The sequence below is a fragment of the Pipistrellus hanaki genome, assembly GCF_964339955.1.
Source record: "Pipistrellus hanaki genome assembly, chromosome: 1".
Taxonomy (NCBI): domain Eukaryota; kingdom Metazoa; phylum Chordata; class Mammalia; order Chiroptera; family Vespertilionidae; genus Pipistrellus; species Pipistrellus hanaki.
Genome location: NC_140503.1, coordinates 105778542 through 105798301, shown reverse-complemented (window position 1 = coordinate 105798301; position 19760 = coordinate 105778542). Strand labels below are relative to the sequence as shown.

At 37.5% G+C, this 19760-nt stretch overlaps 1 protein-coding gene across 9 annotated transcripts in view; it reads left to right on the top strand.

Moving 5' to 3' along the window:
- The window catches only part of LRRC49 (leucine rich repeat containing 49), a 182350-nt gene that overhangs the window by 14522 nt on the left and 148068 nt on the right, over nt 1–19760 (top strand). For 5 of the 9 annotated variants that reach the window (XM_084885075.1, XM_084885080.1, XM_084885078.1 and 2 more), the window contains exons 4-7: nt 1068–1205; nt 1456–1558; nt 4058–4261; nt 9055–9121. The exons of 2 other annotated variants lie outside the window; for them this stretch is intronic. In XM_084885075.1, coding sequence (XP_084741201.1) covers nt 1068–1205; nt 1456–1558; nt 4058–4261; nt 9055–9121 — 512 coding nt within the window. The remainder of the gene's footprint in view (nt 1–1067; nt 1206–1455; nt 1559–4057; nt 4262–9054; nt 9122–19760) is intronic. 2 more of the 9 variants (XM_084885079.1, XM_084885077.1) reach the window with 1 other exon arrangement.

The following is a 19760-nucleotide window of genomic DNA, read 5'->3' as shown; positions in this document are numbered from 1 at the left end:
TAAATAGTTTATTAATTTCATGTGGGTTTGCCCACTAGATTGAAAATTACCTAATGGGAGGGACAACATATAACCAACAGCCTAAAAATGTCATGGGGTTGGCATATAACCTATGGCTCCTCACTAGAATTGTATAAAATATGTGACATTCACTTTGATTCTACAATCCTATATAATAAAGAGGTAATATGCAAATTGATCATCACTCCAACACACAAGATGGCTGCCCTCATGTGGACACAAGATGGCTGCCACAAAATGGCCAGCAGGAAAGGGCAGTTAGGGGGGGACCCAGGCCTTCAGGGGAGGGCAGTTAGGGAGTACCCAGGCCTGCAAGGAAGGGAAGTTGGGGTGATCAGGCCTACAGGGGAGGGCAGTTAGGGGTGACCTGGCTAGCAGAGGAGGGCAATTGGGGTCAACTAGGTCTTTAGGGGAGGACAGTTGGGGGATACACAGGCCTACAGGGGAGGGAAGTTGTGTGTGGGGGGAGGACCAAGACTGCAGGGGAAGGCAGTTGGGAGGAACAGGCTGGCAAGGGAGGGTAGTTAGGGATGACTGGGCTGACAAAGGAGGGCAGTTGGGGACGACCAGGCCTGCAGGGGAAGACAGTTGGGGAGGGACCAGATCTGCAGGGGAGGGCAGTTAGGGGCAATCAAGCCAGCTGGGGAGCAGTTAGGCATAGATCAGGCTGGCAAGGGAGTGGTTAGGGGTGATCAGGCAGGCAGGCCTGCAGTGGGAGCCAGCAGTGCTGGATTGTGAGATGGATGTCTGACTGCCCATTTAGGCCCGTTCCCTTGAGGGGTCCTAGATTGGAGAGGGTGCAGGCTGGGCTGAGGGACACACATACTCCCACCCCATGCACAAATTTCATGCACTGGGTCTTGAATATTCTCTATAATAATAGCTGAGCATACAAAAAAGTGATGATATGAGGTTTACATTTGCTATTCAAACTACTTTCTCTGTATGCTGTGTAGCTTTGTGTTAAACTTTTTGATATTTTGAAGGAGATGGAAGAGTAATAAGCCCTTCACCTCGTAATAAATCATCATGCATCTCATCCACAGCAAACGTGACAGAACTATATGGGCTGGACATGAAAACTACCACGAACTCCTTATCAGCATTTGGAGATTCTTCCATTCAGATACCTTCCAAGTCCAGAATCCGGCAGGGCTGTCATAGTGCTGGCCCAAGTGTATCTGGTAATGAGGGACTATCATCTCAGTTATAAGAGAGTAAAAATTTAGTATTAGGTGTCAGCATTAAAAGGGATAAAATAGGTTTGAGGAAGAAAGAAACAAACTCAAATTTAGTAATTAACTTCAAACATGGAGAGCTATGGAAGTTATACTTTCTAGAAAAGATATTTTTAGGTGCCAAAGTTCTCCAAATTTAAGCTTTTAAAGGTTTTTCTTAATCAAGTAATTTGTATATATATATCATTTTCAATAGGTGATCATATTAATTTGGTGAGCTCATCAGTGTCATCATTTCACATTCTTCAGCGTTCTTCTGAAGAGAAAATTCTTTACTCAGACAGACTGACCCTAGAAAGGTGAGGACAATTTGTTATTTTTTTTACTAGATAATACATAGACATGGTACAAGATTTGAATGGTATAAAAATCTCTCTCCCTAATCCTATTCTCCAACTATCCAGTTCTGCCATGTAAGAATAACCCCTGTTATCAATTATTTATTTATCCTTTGAGGGGTATGAGGAGGAATTTTATACCTATATAATGTTAAATAAAAAGAGTACTAAGTAATTCTATATTATGACCAATGAAAATGGATTTTAGGATAGCAAAAGTTTTGTAATATAGTCATCACACAGGCTAGAGGGCCCTGTTCAGTTGAATCCCCTGTTACCTCACTGGCCTCGCCTCCTCCTAATCTCTCCTTTGCTCACTCTGTGTCATTGAATATACCAAGTATGCTTACATTTTAGGGCTTTTGCACTTACTGTTCCCACTTCCTTTCCTCCTTTAGTTTTTTTTTTTTTTTTTTTTTTTTTTTTTTTTTAATATATATTTTATTGAATTTTTCAGAGAGGAAGGGAGAGGGATAGTTAGAAACATTGATGAGAGGGAAACATCGATCAGCTGCCTCCTGCACACCCCCTTCTGGTATGTGCCTGCAACCAAGGTACATGCCTTTGACCAGAATCGAAACTGGGACTCTGAGGTTTGACGCTCTAGCTACTGAGCCAAACTGATTAGAGCCCTCCTTTAGATTTTTACTCAAATGTCATCATCTCAGGAATGGCCTTCCTGGGCCACCATCTCCAAAATTATAACCCGGTTCACCCTGACAGTCCCCAGCTCTTTCTATGCTTCATTTTTTTTTCTTTTTCTTTTCTTTTTCTTTCTTTCTGTCTTTCTTTCTTTCTTTTTTTTTGGGGGGGGGAGAATTATCACCCTCTAATGTATTAAATATTTTACTTATCGAGTTTATTATTTGTCTCTTTCTACTAAAATATAAACTCCACAAACACTAAGAGTGTTTGTGGAGTTTATATTTCTGTATCCTCAGCACTTAGAACAGAACCTAGGACAAAATAGGCTCTCAATAAAATTTTTGAATGAATGAATTAACTTAGGACTTGATCTTCATCATTAAATCCAGAAAAGTACCTGCAATAGAATAGTGGATGAAGGATCCAACCCTACCTTTGTGCTATAATCAGCAAAAAAATAAAAATAAAAAAATAAATCATTTCTGCTATGCATTCCTTTATCTCAGCAGTGTGTATCTAATAGCAAATTGTTCAGTAAACTTATTAGATTAGCAATGCACATCTGACAGCAAATGTCACAGATCCTTTGTATTTGTATTTGGGAGAAAGCTCTCTGGGGGTGGAGGGGGGTGTTTGATATGTTGTTTTGTAGGCAAATAACACTTGAGGGCAGTTACTCTTATTACATCTTTGTAGAATTGTTGGATTTTAAAAATGTAATGCTAGTACTAACAACTTCCACAATATATTTTTTGTCTTTCTTTTTAATCCTTATCCTAGAATATGTTTTTATTGATTTTAAAAATATATATTTTATTGATTTTTTATAGAGAGGAAGGGAAATGGATAGAGAATTAGAAACATTGATGTGCCAGCAGCCAAGGTACATGCCCTTGACCTGAGTGGAATCTGGGACCCTTCAGTTAGCAGGCTGAGCCAAAGCAGTTAGGGCTGTTTTTATTGATTTTTTTAGCGAGCGAGAGGTAAGGAGCAGGAGAGAACAACATTGATGTGAGTGAGAAACATCAGTTGGTTGCCAACACGGAATTAAATCTGCAACCTGGGTATATGCCATGACCAGGAATCGAACCTGTGTCCTTTTGATGCACAGAACAATGACCGACCAACTGAGCCACGCTGGCCAGGGCACTTCCACAGTATTCTAATGTTTTGTTGGATTTTGTGATAATATTTATCTCACTCTTTAAAATTCTAGCCAAGAATAATACCTCAGCCCTTTAGTTTCATGTTACTTGAGACAAACAGGAACTAGTATTTTATAAGATTGTGATATAAGTTAGGCACTTGTGTTGTAGCTTGGGTGACTCAGGTAGTTGTGAAGATTATCTTTGGCACATGACACAGACTTTAATCAGGTGGAGACTTGTTTAACCAGAAAAGTCAAGACCAAGGGAATTGACTTAGCTTCAAAGACTGATTATGATGGCAGGATCACAAAGATGTCAGATGCTTAGGCACAATTTTATTAGTACCAGGATGTGCAGTCATGAAAGGTGGGCTGGCAGTAAGATATTCAGGGATCATTGTTTAAGAACCAGTAGGTAAGCTCCATGATTTCCAAAGGGAGATCTGCTATGCTATGCTTGTTTCTCAGCCAGGAGATTTAGGGTCAAGAGTAGAATTCAGGCCCTGACCGGGTGGCTCGATTAGTTGGAACATCCTCCAGCATACCAAAAGGTTTCAGGTTTGATTCCAGTCAGGGCACATGCCTCTTCCCAAAGAAACTAATAATTTTTATAAGAGGGGGCAAGCTGCCAAATCAAAATCTTATTAACTTTTTCAAATGTCTTTTAGGCAAAAGCTGACTGTATGTCCTGTTATCGATGGGGAAGAACACCTTCGTTTATTGAACTTCCAACACAATTTTATAACTCGAATCCAAAATATTTCTAATCTACGGAAGCTAATATTCTTGGATTTATATGATAACCATATAGAAGAAATTAGTGGGCTTTCTACTCTCAGATCCCTTCGTGTCCTTCTGTTGGGGAAAAACAGGTAACTTTTATAGAGAAGTTTTTGTCTATTATACTTAGGATTAATGTTGAGTTGTAGGGGTTTAGATGGCAACACAGAATTGAAAAACAGTTAAGAACCTAATGGACTAAATTTTTAAAAGATTATTTAAATGGATTAAGATTCAATCATAATTTGTTTTATGAGATTTAGTCTGACAATTAGTTAAAGCAAATTACATTTATATAGTGTATATTTTGTTATTTCTATTGCTTTCCTGTGTCAAAGCTTATATGGAAGTAAATAGCAGATTTGGCCTTTATGTGTTTTAGACTATGTTTTAAGCATGTTGTATTTACTTTAGGCATGAGTATTTCACTAGTGATTCTCCTCTGTGCTTGACTGAAGGTAGACATTTACTTTGTGATTGTTAAATTACTGATTGATTTTTGTTTAGGTGGCATTTTCAAAATATATTTAAAATTACATCCTATGTGAATATTTCCAGTTCTTTTCATAAGGTTCTATTATGTGTACAGCTAGACAATTCCTGCCTAACTTCCTTGAGATTTGTTCATGACTTTTCTCTTCATTCTGCTTCACTAGATAGTTTTACAATGCCTAGAAAGAAGAGCTGTTTGGAAAAAATCTAAAAATGATTTTTATATTATCAAATAATAAAGTTTAGATATACCCAAGCTTGGTTCCCCTCCGTCCACCTCCCTTCTCCACCCCCAACATGGATCTTGCAATGCCTGTTTATTCTCATTAGCCAGCAGTAATATAAGATATTTTTTCCAAGATCATGTTCTAATCCGTTTCTGTGGTTTCTTGAAAGTTCCCATTGGTGTAGTCTGTCATCTACTATTGGTTCAAGTGTTAAACTAAGCAGTATAGTATCATGAAGGAATTTGGGGAATTATAGGATTATAGAGTACTAGATGTCCCTTGCAGGAAGATTCCTGCAATAGGGCTTCCTGCTGTGGTCGCTGCCCTGCCTGCCTGTTTTCCTTCCTTCTCCCCCACTTTGCTTGCTTGCTTCTCAGCAGTGTTTGGCTTCTTTCTAGGCATCTTCAGTCTTCCCTCTGGCCTGGATATGCAAATTAACCGCCATCTTGGTTGGGTTAATTTGCATACTCACCCTGATTGGCTGGTGGGCAGGGCTTGTGGGCATAGCTAAGGTGCTGTCAATTTGCATGTTTCTCTTTTAGTAGGTAGGATTAGGACTTGAAGTAACCTGAAAGGTGGAGAAATTGAGATGAAAGGTGACTTCTGCAAGGTTAGATATATACAAACTATATACAATAGGAGTATGCCCCTGAAGCAGTTCACTGAGTAAACTGAAGAGTAAACTTCATACATCAAGGCACTTCCTTCTAGGTACTCATTTTATCTCTCCCAGAGATTTCTTCACTCACTTCTGATTCTTGGAGTTACTGATTTGTGTTTCTAGCTTCCATTTATTCTGCAATACCATCATCTTTCTGCTCTCCGTGTCACTGTTTTCATTATAAATCTCCTTTTCTAGTTTTACTAGTAAACTTATTATCTAGAGCTGCTCCTGTTTCCTTATGTTTTTTTAAAAAAATATATTTTATTGAGTTTTTACAGAGAGGAAGAGAGAGATATAGAAAGCTAGAAACATCGATGAGAGAGAAACATCCATCAGATGCCTCTTGCACACCTCCTACTGGGGATGTGCCCACAACCAAAGTACATGCCCTTGCTCGGAATCGAACCCGGGACCTTTCAGTCCACAGGTCGACGCTCTATCTACTGAGCCAAACCGGTTTCAGCAGTTTCCTAATGTTTTAAATTATCTCTCAATCTACTCTCTTTTCCTATGCCTCAAAGACACCAGTGTATTGGACCTTGTAAATATTTTTAAATGTCTCTTTGCTCCTCCAACTCTCTCAGGCCTATTCCCCTTCCCTATATTCTTACCATTGTTCAGTAAAAGCAATCTAATGCAGTTTCTTTTTCCTGCCTTCTAGTCCTCTATCTTTTTGTTTGCTTGCTTTGGGTCATATTTTACTTTAACTTTCCCATAAAGAAAATAGTTCTTATTCAAGTTCTTAAATAAAAAAGAAAATAAGTCAGATGACAACTTTCCATAATCTTCCAACTGGCATTTCTGAAGTATCAGTACAATGCAAATCTGATCCCTAAAACATATACCTAATGCTCTTCAGCCAGCTAACTTTGTAGAGTCTCAAATCTATCCTGAAGCAGTACTTTAGTAATCATGAGGCAAACCTGGCTGAGGACTGCTGAAGAGAGAAGCACATCTGCCACCCTGTGCCCTCATGTTCCTCTTGGGGAACTTTTTGCCCCCTGCTGTTCAAGTCCAGAAACGTTTGTCTCTCCCACATTGCAAAGCACTGCACTGTCTTCTAGTCCAAGACAATGGAACCATATTTGAACATCTAGGGTAACCAGATGCCTCTAGTTCAAACAACTCTAATAAATATTCCTGCTGAACAGGTAGAATGGCTCCACTATGCTGCATTTGAAGTTTACGTTGTTACTAATGAACTCCCAACCCCTCTGTATGACTTTGAAGTTGAATTTCTTGCCATCTAACTGTTCTGCTTTCTGTATCCTGATTATCCTTGTGAGATCTTCTGGTGCCCTCATGATCACAGGCTAATTAATAGAACTACTCTGAATTTTCTTCTCATCACCAAGAACTGTATATAAAACTTTCTGCCAGACCCTGGGATTCCATTTTTCTTACCTTTTATTGCTTGAGGTTTCCCATTTATGGATTTGTCTCTGACACTTGAAAAGCCTCACCTTAATATAGATCTGTAGAAGGGACCTTATCCTGCTGTCAGTAACGTATTGCAACCTGCAGAGACAGGATGTCATAAATGTCTAGAGTTCTGTAGCTACTGAAGTGGTAGCAGAGCCTCACCTTTTTCTAGTTTCCATTTTGTTTAATGGGAGAACTTAAAACAAATTTCAGGTCACATTGGTGTTAATGTAAAAATTTTCAACTATTTTGGAACTGACTAGGATTCTACAAATTCTTCACATTAATACCTAATCTGACTATGGCCTCCTAGGTCAACTGATATCTTCACCTGCCTCTGAATTCTTTAGAATTTTATCTGTTTTTATGTCATTTCAGGTCCTAGGGGTATTTGGCAAAAGCATTTAATGAGAATTAGACAGCAAGATGTTTAGTTGGTTTTCAGGTTTAACTGACTGAACAACTTATCCATTTTTATTCCTAGTCACCTGGGCAATCAGAATCTGAAGTGAGAGTCATAAAGCCACTATATGTCAAAGCTAAGAGAATGCTTGAAATCACAATAGAATGCGACTGTTTTTATTGGATAGTTTAGCAGCATGTGAAGCCCTGGTGTTCTTTGGAAGACCTGTTGCACATTTAGCTTTCTGTGATGGGAGTGTTTTAAACGTGCCGAGAGTTTCTGGTCAATTCAGAAACATTACATTGATCCTCCAAATCAGAAAAAATATAGGCTGGGACAATCTCCATCATCACTTATGTATAATTTCCAATATGTTAAAAATATAATTCTTAGACAGATAGTTACTAATTCCAGGAAATTTTTTAAATTAATTAATTGATGAGGAAACCTGTAGGATGACAAAGTTGGTTCAAAAGAAGATAAGAGAAACTGATAGTCAATGAAAAGTGACACATACTGGAATAAGATTGTTAAGTTATAAACAGATAGAAATAAATTATATTTCTACTTGGCCAAAAATAATGCATCACTTTTCTACAAGTTACAGAATTTGGGCTCTCAGCCATAGTGAATAAATGATTTTTAGGTAGGTTTGTTGACAGTGCTCTGACATTGAGAGGATCTGCAGTCATTTCTTAGCCTTCTTTTCAAAGTCTGGTTCTCAACATTGAGTAGCACCCTTTTTTTCTATATTCACATATTACAGTTTTATAAAATTGTTTTTATACTATGTGTTTTTCACTTGAATACTTATATTTTATTACTTAAGTTTTCCAATGTTATTAAATGTTCTTTGAAAATATAATTTTTATAGCTGCATAATCTATATAGGTATATATGTAATAATTTACTTATTTTCCTTTTTATTAATATCTATATTACATACTTCCCCCCCTCTAAGATGTAATTAATATTTTTGTCTGTAAATCTTTGTTTCCATCTCTGATTATTTCCTTAGTATTTTCTATTAGGTAGGTGAGTTTACCCTCATAAAGCTCATATGAGGGCAAATTGAGATTTGATAAGAAGGTCTATGTTTTAGGGCATTACTTCTCAAAATGTGATCCCTGGACCAGCAGCATCAGCATTACCCAAGAACTTATTAGAAATGCAAATTTTTGGACCCTGTCCTAGAAACTCTGGAGGTGAGACTTAGCAAGCTATCTTTTATCAAGCCCTCCAAATGATTCTGATACACACTGTTTTAGGGAAATGTGAGCTTAGGCATATAAAAGAATTGAAAAAAAGGCTTCTATTGTAGCTCTGAGGTCAGCTTGCTATTAGAAAGCATCACTCCTTCCTAAAGCCTAAGGTTCTTAGAAGAATTGCTCTTTTCTAAAGATATGCTGTTTAAGCTGGGGGGACATTTTCTCTAGTATGGCTGCATATTTAACAATACAATTAAATTGATAGGAAATATGTTTTATATAATATCTATACATATATGGATAACCTATATATAACCTATATATTTACATAGATAGATAGCTGTAGTTATTTCTATTATCTGCATTTAAGTTATAGGGAATAAATAAAAATGAGTTATACCTTAGCATATTTTGATTTACAATAGATGTGATACATCTACATTTCTACTGTACTTACTCTAATTTTTAGAATCAAGAAAATCTCAAATCTGGAGAATCTAAAAAGTTTAGATGTCTTGGACCTTCATGGAAATCAGGTATTGTAAATATTTTTTATATTTTTCTTCTTTGAGAAAAGTCCAGGAATTGCAAGAGTTTTAAGAATTATACTGAATTTTTAAAGAATTACTTTACTAGCCGAAACCGGTTTGGCTCAGTGGATAGAGCGTCGGCCTGTGGACTGAAGGGTCCCGGGTTCGATTCCGGTCAAGGGCATGTACATTGGTTGCGGGCACATCCCCAGTAGGGGTTGTGCAGGAGGCAGCTGGTCGATGTTTCTCTCTCATCGATGTTTCTAGCTCTCTACCCCTCTCTCTTCCTCTCTGTAAAAAATCAATAAAATATATATTTAAAAAAAAAAAAAAGAATTACTTTACTGATTCATTGAAATGCTAAACCTGTTTACATAAGATTTGGTAATTCTGTATCTTATGATACAGAAAGCATTCAAAATCTTTATAGTAATGACAACTTTGTTTCTTACTTAACCTTTTTATCAACTTATTTTAAAATTAGAGGCCCAGTGCACAAAATTCGTGCACGGGATGGGGGGTGTCCCTCAGCCCAGCCTGCACCCTCTTTAATCTGGTACCCCTTGAGGGATGTTCAACTGCCTGTTTAGAAAAATGGGCAGTTGGATATTCTTCTCACAATCCAGGATTGCTGGCTCCCAACTGCTCACCTGCCTGCCTTCCTGATTGCCCCTAACTGCTTCAGCCTGATCACCCCCTAACCACTCCCATGCCAGCCTGATTGATGTCTAACTGCTCCCCTGCCAGCCTGTTTGCCCCCAACTTCCCTCCTCTGCCAATCTGGTCACCCCTAACTGCCCTCCCCTGCAGGGTTGATTGCCTCCAAATGACCTCCCTTGCAGACCTGGTGACTCCCAACTGCCCTTCCCTGCTGGTCATCTTGTTGTGGCCATCTTGTGTAGGATCTTTGACCAAATGGGGGCAGCTATCTTGATCTTATGTGTTGGAGTGATGGTCAATCTGCATATTATTCTTTTATTAGATAGGATAGAGGCTTGGTGCATGGTTGGGGCCAGCTGGTTTGTCCTGAAGGGTGTCCCAGATCAGGGTGGGGGTTCCCTTAGGGTGTGTGGTGGCCTGGGCAAGGGTCCTATGGTGGTTTGTAGACCGGCCATGCCCCCTGGAGACCCAAGCAGAGGCCCTGGTATCTGGAATTTATTTACCTTCTACAATTGAAACTTTGTAGCCTGGAACGGAGCCAAGCCTCCTGCTTGCTCCATGGCTGCAGCCATTTCTGTTTCGATTTGTTTACCTTCTATAATTGAAATTTTATAGCCTTGAGTGGAGGCCTAGGCCAGCCAGGGCAGGTGGAAAGCTTGGCTTCCTCTGTTGCCGGGGGCAACCCTAGCCTGTTCTCTCCAGCTCTGTGGCTGCCACCATTTTTCTTGGGATTTATTTTCTATAATTGAAACTTTGTATCCTTGAGTGGAGGCCTAGGCATGCCAGGGTGTGTGGAAAGCTTGGCTTCCTCTATTGCCAGAGAAACCCAAGCCTCTCAATTTTTCTCTGTGGCTGTAGCCATTTTGGTTGAAGTTAATTTGCATATCTTCTCTAATTGGCTGGTCGGCATGGCTGGTGGGTGTAGTGGAGGGATGGTTAATTTGCATATTACTCTTTTATTAGGTAGGATATACATTATCCAACCTCAACTCAAGACTAGAATATTACTAATGATTTTCTTCTACCTAGATGTTCTGCCTTTATTTTGAGATAACCGATTTTTGGATTTCACATTTATCATTCTTTTTTGAGTTATTTTTAGTTGGCTTTATCACATATATGTATGCCTAAATAATATATCATTTAGTAGCATTGTCTTTTAATTTAAAAAAGGTATCATAGTGTTGTCATCTAGTTTTCTCTTTTCAGATACATTATTATATTAATGGATTTCATCTTTTTTATTAAGTAGCTTTAGTTTATTCATTTTCACTGTTGTATGCTCCATGGTGTGGTTAGATGAAAACTTTTTTTCTCTAGTTTATTATTGATAACCATTGGGTTGTTTCCTTTTTGTTTTCTCTTTTGTTTCCTTTTGAGAATAGTACTTCTAAGAGCAATTTTTTATATGCTTCTTCCATGTACCATATGTACTCTATAGTATAGATCTAGAATTGACTTTGCTGGGTTAGGTTATTAAATTCTAATAAAAGATAATGCCAAATTATTTTCCAAAGTGGTTGCACCAGTTTATACTCCCACCAGTACTAAATAATAGATCCTATTACTTCACATTCTTTCAACATTTAAAATAGACTTAAATTTTTGCCAATTAAATTAAAAAATATATATATTTTATTGATTTTTTACAGAGAGGAAAGGAGAGGGATAGAGAGTTAGAAACATTGATGAGAGAGAATCATCGATCATCTGCCTCCTGCATACCTCCCACTGGGGATGTGCCTGCAACCCAGGTACATGCCCTTGACCGGAATCGAACCTGGGACCTTTCAGTCCGCAGACTGACGCTCTATCCACTGAGCCAAACCGGTTTCGACCAATTAAATTTTTATAGTGTCCCCTTTGTGGTTTTAATTTATATTTCTGATTACTATATAAATTATCTGGGCTCATTCTTCATTTCAGTCAGTCAATTTGTCTACTCCAGTATCTGTCTATTCTAATTTATCTTTATGATTTATTATTTCCTCTCTTCTATTCTCTTCTTTCAGAACACCTTGGCTATTTCTTTTTTAACATTTTGCTCTTCCATTTACATTTTAACCTTTGAAATGTGAATACTTACTTAGGAATAGCTATATGAGCAGAAGTTCATCTTATTTACTTAAGATAGTAAACGTACATTCTGAGATGATCTAGGAGTCCCTGCCTATTGATGATCAAGATCTGCCATTGCCAATTGCAGTCAGGTAGGTATAAACATCAGTATGATCCTTAGGCACTCTAAACTGTTAATTCCAATAATTTTTATGAAAGGCTAATCTACACTAATAAAAGAGAAACATGCAAATTGACCATCCCTCCACTAGGCACACCAGCCAATCAGGAGTGAGTATGCAAATTAACCCAACAAAAATGGCCGTGGCCATGGAGCTGGAGTGAGCAGGAGGCTTTGGTTGTTCCTGGAGATGGAGGAAGCCAAGTTCCCTGCCTTCCTTGGCCTCTGCTCAAGGAGGGGCTGGGGGAAAAAAAGGAGGGGCTGGGAGCCTGGGTCACCAAGGGCAACCCAGGCTTCCAGCCGCCCTGGCCTCAGCAAAAGGAGTGGCTGGGAGCCTAGATCACGGGGGAGCATGGGCAGTCTGAAAATGGCCCTCAGCCCCTTACCCAGGCTGGTCACGTCCCTATGAAGTTACAGTCCTCGCTGGGGGCATGGCCAGCCTGCAAACAGCCATCAGTGGGGTCAGTTGGCGGTGATCAGTACAGCAAGGGTCCAGTTTGGGGTGACCAGGCCAGTAGGGAGGGCAGGAGGGGGCAAGCAGGTGAGCAGGGGGAGCAGTTGGGGGCGAGTAGGCCAGCAGGGAGGGCAGTTGGGGACAATCAAGCTGGCACAGGGGGCAGTTGGGGGCAAGCAGGCCAGCAGGAAGAGTGGTTAGGGGCAATCAGGCAGGCAGGCAGGTGAGTGGTTAAGAGCTAGCAGTCCCGGATTGCAAGAGGGATGCCTGACTGCCGGTTTAGGCCCGATCCCTGTAAACTGGCAGTAGGATATCCTTTGAGGTGCCCCAAATTAGAGAAGATGCAGGCTGGGCTGAGGGACACCCCTCCCCCTGCGCATGAATTTTATGCCCCAGGCCACTAGTTTACACTAATAAAAGAGAAAGATGCAAATTGATTGTACCTTCCTGATGTCCACCAGCCAATTAGGAGTGAGTATGCAAATTAAAACAACAAAGATGGCAGGTTAATTTGCATATGCAGGCTCTGAGTGGTCAGGGGCAAGGTGCTTGTGTTTTTGCCATGGCAATGATGCAGGCATTCCACACCACCCTAGCCACTCTGGGCCTCTGGGCAGCATGGGAAGGCAGAAAGGTGGCTCTGGCCTGAGTGAAGTCAGTGCCAGCAGCCAGGGGAAGGAAGGCCCATTCTTGCTCGAATCTTGGTGCCTCAGACCTCTAGTGTAACTAATAAAAACCTTGATAGATCTAGGTAAGCCACCTCTGTCAGGTTATCTTGTGCCAGCCCCATCTGTGTGTCTGTCTGTGTGTGTACCTTATGGGAGGAGTTATGGTAGCCTAGTCTACAGGCTGTTTAATGTCACTCTAATTCAGGAGAAGTTGCCCAATTAGATGGTTCTGGAAGGGGCATAAGAATTAAAATGTTTTGCCAGTAGCAGAAAATCATATGCAGAGCACTGAGAGTAAAAATAGCATGGTACATTTTTACTGTTAGATACTTTAGCAGGTATTCAGGAATGGTGAAAGGTGAGGTAAGAGTTAGGTAGAAGGCAGATTGTGGAGGACTTTGTATGTCATTCTAAGGAATTGATTTTTTTTTTCTTATAGCCCACTAATTTAAGAACTATCTATGAATGTTAATGGTGAAACGATGTATAACTCTAAAAAAATTGAATTGGGTAATTATAAAAACTAAAAGAAAATTATGTGTATAATTTTTGTCTTTTGATATTACATCTGTTGGAAATGAAAGTGATACTTGGTATAAATTGCGAAAATATATTTGTTTTATGGTGTGAAAGCATTCTGAGGAATGATGGTAGTGTTCAGGAAATAGACTTGGGTTGATCTCTTGCATGGACACAGACAATAGAGTGGTAGAGCCTGGGTCAGGGGTCAGGGGCAGGTTATTAGGGGTCAATGGGAGAAAAAAAGGGGACATATTTAATGCTTTAAACAATAAAGATTAAAAAAATAAATAGATTGGGAAATGAAATGAGATGGAGAGAAGTGAAACTGGAAACAGAACATTTGAGAGACTAATACACTAATCTTGGTAAGAAGTGATAATGGTTTGGGTTAAAGTAATAGCAATATGGACATAATAAGGAGGCAGATTGGATAAATATTTTAAAAGTAGAAACATCAAGATTTAGCAATTGATTATATGTCAGTGGCAAAGAATGCAAAGGAATGTGGGAGGTTGACTCTCCATTTCTTACCTAAATTTTATTTGGTCTACTAGAATTTGTTCTCTTGGTCGATGACTGTTTTAACATGGACACAGATGTGCTTAAAAAAAAAATCTGTTCTTTCAGTGCCTTCTTTTCCTTCAGGGAGAGCTTGCCCTTTCTGTGATTTCTTGTCTGAAAGCAGATATTTACCCTTTTTGTTATTGCTGAGTAGGAAGGTTGTCTGAGTTACTCATATATATATAAAAAAAAAAAGTTAAGGCTCGAGTATACAGCCTTCCTAGATGTATTAAGAAGCTCTGCAGTCTATCTTTGAACCCTCACTCTGATCAGTGTGACCCATAATTGGGCTTTCTAAATTCCCATAATATATTCTTGCTATGAAGTTTATTCACTAATCAAGAACTATGTTCTCATGCTATACCAGTGTTTGCCTGAAGTTTCTATCATTTACTGTATGCTTGTCAGTGGCTGTAATAAGTAACAGACTGTTTTCTAAAAGAAACGCCCCAGTATTATTAACAGAAGGGGGAAGACATTATGCAGTTCATGTAACAGTTGTGCACTTTTATTCTAAATATTTATTTCTCTCTTGAGCTAAGGAAAGTTTCATTTTACATATTTAAATATTGCTTATCCACTTATGCCTGTTACTATTGTCTGTCTTTTATATCCCCATCTTATCTTTTATTTTTCCTACTATTTTAGAAGAATTTCTCAAGCTTTTGCTAACGTGAACTGATTTTCTACAGTGTGGATTTTGCTTTTTGCTGATTCCATTTATCTCTAATTCTATTAGTTTTATTATTTAGTTCTGTCATCTGCAAATACTGATAATCTATTTCTTCTTTTACAGTTTTTGTGTGATTAGTTAATTTTTATTAATTTTTAATTGTTTTCAGTATTACATATGTCTCTTTTTTCCCTGATTCACCCCGCCCTGGACCTCCCCCACCAGAGGCAAACCCCCACTGCCCCAGTGCTAGTGTCCATTGGTTATGCTAATACTCATGCATATAAGTCCTTTGGTTGACCTCTAACCCCCCTCCTCCACCTTCTCTCTGAGGTTGTCAAATATTAATTAAGAATAATGGCTTGGATTGATTTCTGGGTTCTCTGTTTTGTTCCATTGGTCTATATGCCTGTTCTAGTGCCAGTACCTGACAGTTTTGAGAACCATGGCTTTGTAATATAGTTTGATATATGGTATTGCAATCCCTCCAACTTTGTTTTTCTTTCTAAGGATTGCTGTGGCTATTCAGTTTTTTTTTTAATTCCAGATGAATATTTGGAGAGTTTTTCTATGTCTGTGAAATATGCCATTCATATTTTAATAGGGATTACATTGAGTCTATAAATTGCTTTGGGTAGTATAGACATTTTCAATGATGTTGATTCTACCAATCCATGAACATCATATGTTCTTCCATTTGTTTAAGTCTTCCTCTATCTCTTTTTGTAGTTTTCTGAGTACAGTTCTTTTACCTCCTTAGCTAAGTTTATTTCTAGGTATCTTAATTTTTTTTGGTACAATGGTAAATGGGATTGTTTTTTTTTTTTTTTTTTTTAGTTTAGTTTTTTTTTGTTTGTTTTTTCTTTTTCCTGTGAGTTCATTATTGGTTTATAAAAAAGCCATAGATTAGTGGGTGTTAATTTTGTATCCTTTTACATTGCCTAGTTCACTTATTAAGTCTAGTAGTTTTTTTATGGAGTCTTTGAGATTTTCTATGTCATCTGCAAATAAGGATAGTTTTACTTCTTCTTTTCCAATTTGGATGCCTTTATTTCTTTTTCTTGTCTGATTGCTATGGCTAGCACTTTAGTACAATATCAAACAGGATTAGTGAAAGTGGGTATCCCTGTCTTGTTCTTGTTCTTAGGGGAAATGAATTTAATTTTTGCCCATTGAGTATTGATGTTGGCTATTGGTTTGTCATATATAAGGATTTTATTATGTTGAGGATTTTATCAAGAAAGGATGTTGGATTTTGTAAAATGCCTTTTCTGCATTGATTAATATGATTATGTGATATTTGTCTCTCAATTTGTTTATGTGATGTATCACATTTATTGATTTGGGGATATTGTACCATCCTTGCATCCCTAGAATAAACCCCACTTGGTCATGGTATATGATTTTTCTAATGTAATGCTCAATACGATTTGCTAGAATTTTGTTGAGAATTTTAGCATCTATATTCATCAAGTATATTGGCCTGCAGCTGGTCCCTGGTCGGTGTGGCTGTAGGGTCCCAGCTGGTGTCCAAGGTTTCCCAGAGTGGAGGTGAGGTTGAGCTCCCGGTCACAGCCGCTCTCTCCATCAAGATGTCACAGTGTCTCCTATTTAATTTATTTTCATTTTACATTATTTAGACCAAAATATTAGGACATATTTTAAAGCATGATCAGAATGTTATCTTTACATATTATTGAATTTACAATAAGCATATTTAGGTTTCTTCTCTTAAACCTATATGAAATCTAGATGGTATTTCTCAAATGTAAGAGAAATAACAACATAGAAATTGCTTTCTAAATAATAAAAATGTTTTTTTAGCCAACATCTGCTTTGAAGTGTTAAATAAAAAACTTCAAATAATGTGTTTCTTATCTATACTGATGGCAGTATAGATGGGAAAATTAATCTCTAGTGATTGTGAAATTTATTTTTTTAATGTTCAAAAGAAAACTGTTATGTGTATGACTCATTGTTATTTAAGTATGTTACATTGAAAAACTGATAAAGTACCTTGAAGGACTTCTACTTACTTCTGTGTCATACAGAAACTCATACCCTTGTGCTATGCTTGCAGTAGATATAATAGTGGGGCTTAAAATCATGTTTAGCTCTCATCACCTTACAAGTAGTTTTTTTTTTTTTGTTTTTTTTTAATTCTCACTTGAAGACATGTTTTCATTGATTTTAGAGAGGAAGAAGAGAGAGAGAGAAACATCAATCAGTGTTCCTATACTTGCCCCTACCACGTATCAATCTAGATATAGGCCCTGATCAAGAATTGAACCTGAAATTCTGATGTATGGGGAGATGCTCCAACACCTGAGCTACCCACCCAGTGCTCATGGGCATAGTTTTACCCACCCTCACCTTACGTTCAACTCCAACTCCTCTGCTGTAATTCAATGCTATGTGCATGTGCATACTCCATGATTCAAGGCCTATTGTTCTAAATAGCTAATGTCCACCAATTTAATCCTGACTAAACATTGTCTCCTCTCCTAAGCACTTCTACTAATGAAGAATATTTATCCTCACCTTTCAGTGGAAATCCCAGTCTCTCGAATCTTTTCCATTAAGACTCTTGACTGCTTTCAGGATGCTTCAAATATAAATGAAATTAACAAGAGAGATTGGTATCATTTTCCCCCCTTATCTTTTCTTTCAGAGGGTGGTTTTGCTGGGTTAAAACATTGTGAGCCAATGCTATGGGCTCACAGTTTCTATTGGGCAGGTAGCATGTATACTTCTTATCCCCTTTGTGGGACCAGGCACAATGTTAGGCACTTATAGATGCCTCAAATGATGGACATTTTGATTATTTGATAAAATTGACTTCAAATATTTCCCATGGTCAAATTATAAAATATGATCTTTAGTTAATTTTTACAGGCTAAATGACTTTATATTATCTACAAAAGAGAAAATTAGAAATATATTTTATTTTTGAAACTTACACCAGCTTTATTATTTTTTAATTTTTTAAAATTAGATTTAGTGTGGCATTGGTTAATAAAGTTTCAGTTTTATTTGCCACATATGAGTGAAATCATATGGTTTTTAGCCTAATCTGACAGACTTATTTCACTTAGCATAATATTCTCAAGGCCCATTAATGTCACAAATGGCACTATTTCATCTTTTCTCATGGCTGAGTAGTATTCTATTGTATATATGTACCACTCATGTTCTTTAGCCAATCAATCATCAATCAAAGGACACTTTGGCTGTTCACATTTCTTTGCCACCATGAACAATTTTGCAATGAACACAGGGGTGCATATAACTTAATGAATAAATGTTTCCAATATTTTTGGGTAGATACCCAGAAGAGGGATTATTGGGTCATATGGGAACTCTATCCTTAATTTTTTCAGGAACCTCCATACTGTTTTCCATAGTGGCTTGTTTACATTCTCACTAGCAGTGAATGAGGGTTCCTTTTCTCCATTTCTTTAACACTTGTTATTACTTGTTGATAATAGCCATTCTAACAGATATGACATGGTATTTCATTGCCATTTTAATTTGCCTTTTCTTAATAGCTAGTGAAGTTGAACATCATTTTATATATCTGTTGGCCATTTGTATGTCTTGGGAGAGATATTTGTCAGTTCCTCTGCCCATTTCTTAATTGGATTGTTTTTTTGGTGTTGAGTTGTATGAGTTCTTTATATATTTTGGATATTAAATACTTGTTGGAGCTGTTGTTTGCAAATACCTTCTCCCATTTGTTGTTTGCCTTTTGGTTTTGTTGGAATTTCTTTTGCTGTGCAGAGTTTTTTAGTTCCATTTATTTATATTTGACTTTCTCTCCCTTTGGGTTAAAATTCATAAAATGTTCTCTATGATCAATATCCATAAGCTTAGTACCTATGCTTTCTTAAAGGTAACATTGTTTCAGATTTTATATTTAGATTTGTCATCTATTTTGAATTATTTTTTTGTACATGGGGACAAACTAGTTTCATTCTTTTGCATGTGGTTTTCCAATACCATTTATTCAAGAAGCTTTCTTTTGTGTATTTTTGGCTCCTTTGTCAAAAAGTATTTGCCCATTTACATGTGGTTTTATTTCTGGGATCTCAGTTCTGTTCCATTGGTCTGTATGTCTGTTTTTCTGCCAATACCATGCTGTTTTAATTATTATAAATCTGAAATATAATTTGAAGTCAAGTAGTGTGATACCTCCAAATTTCTAGATTATTTCTTCTAGATTATTGAATTTGGTGGCAGACATATAGTATTTCTTAGTATTCTAGTATGATCCTTTATATAATAGCAATATCTGTAGTAACTTTTCTTTCATTTCTGATTTTGTATACTAGTATATAAGTCTTTTCTTTTTCCTTTCGTGAGTCTAGCTAGGGGTTTGTTAATTTTATCAATCTTTTCAAAGAACCAGCTTTTTGCTGTGCTAATTTCTTCTGTAGTCTTCTTGTTAATTTCTTCTGCTCTAATTTTTATGATTTCCTTTTTTTTTCTGCCGACTTTAGGCTGCTTTTGCTCTTCTTTATTAGTTTTTTAAGATGTGATGTTAGGTTATTTACTTGAGATTTTTCTTATTTCTTGAGATAAGCCAATAATGATATAAACTTCCCTTTTATTGCTACTTTCACTGCCTTCCAGAAGTTTTGATATGTCATATTGTCATTCTTATTTGTCTCTCTCTATTTTTTGCTGACCTTTTATTTCTTCTTTAACCCAATCATTTTTTAGTAGTGTTTTCTTTAATCTCTAAATATTTTTAGGGGTTTTTACTTCCTTATTGCAGTTGTTTTCTTTTTTAAAATAAATTGTTATTGTTCATATTACAGATGTTCCTCTTTTTCCCCTCATAGCTCCCCTCCACCCAATTACCCACC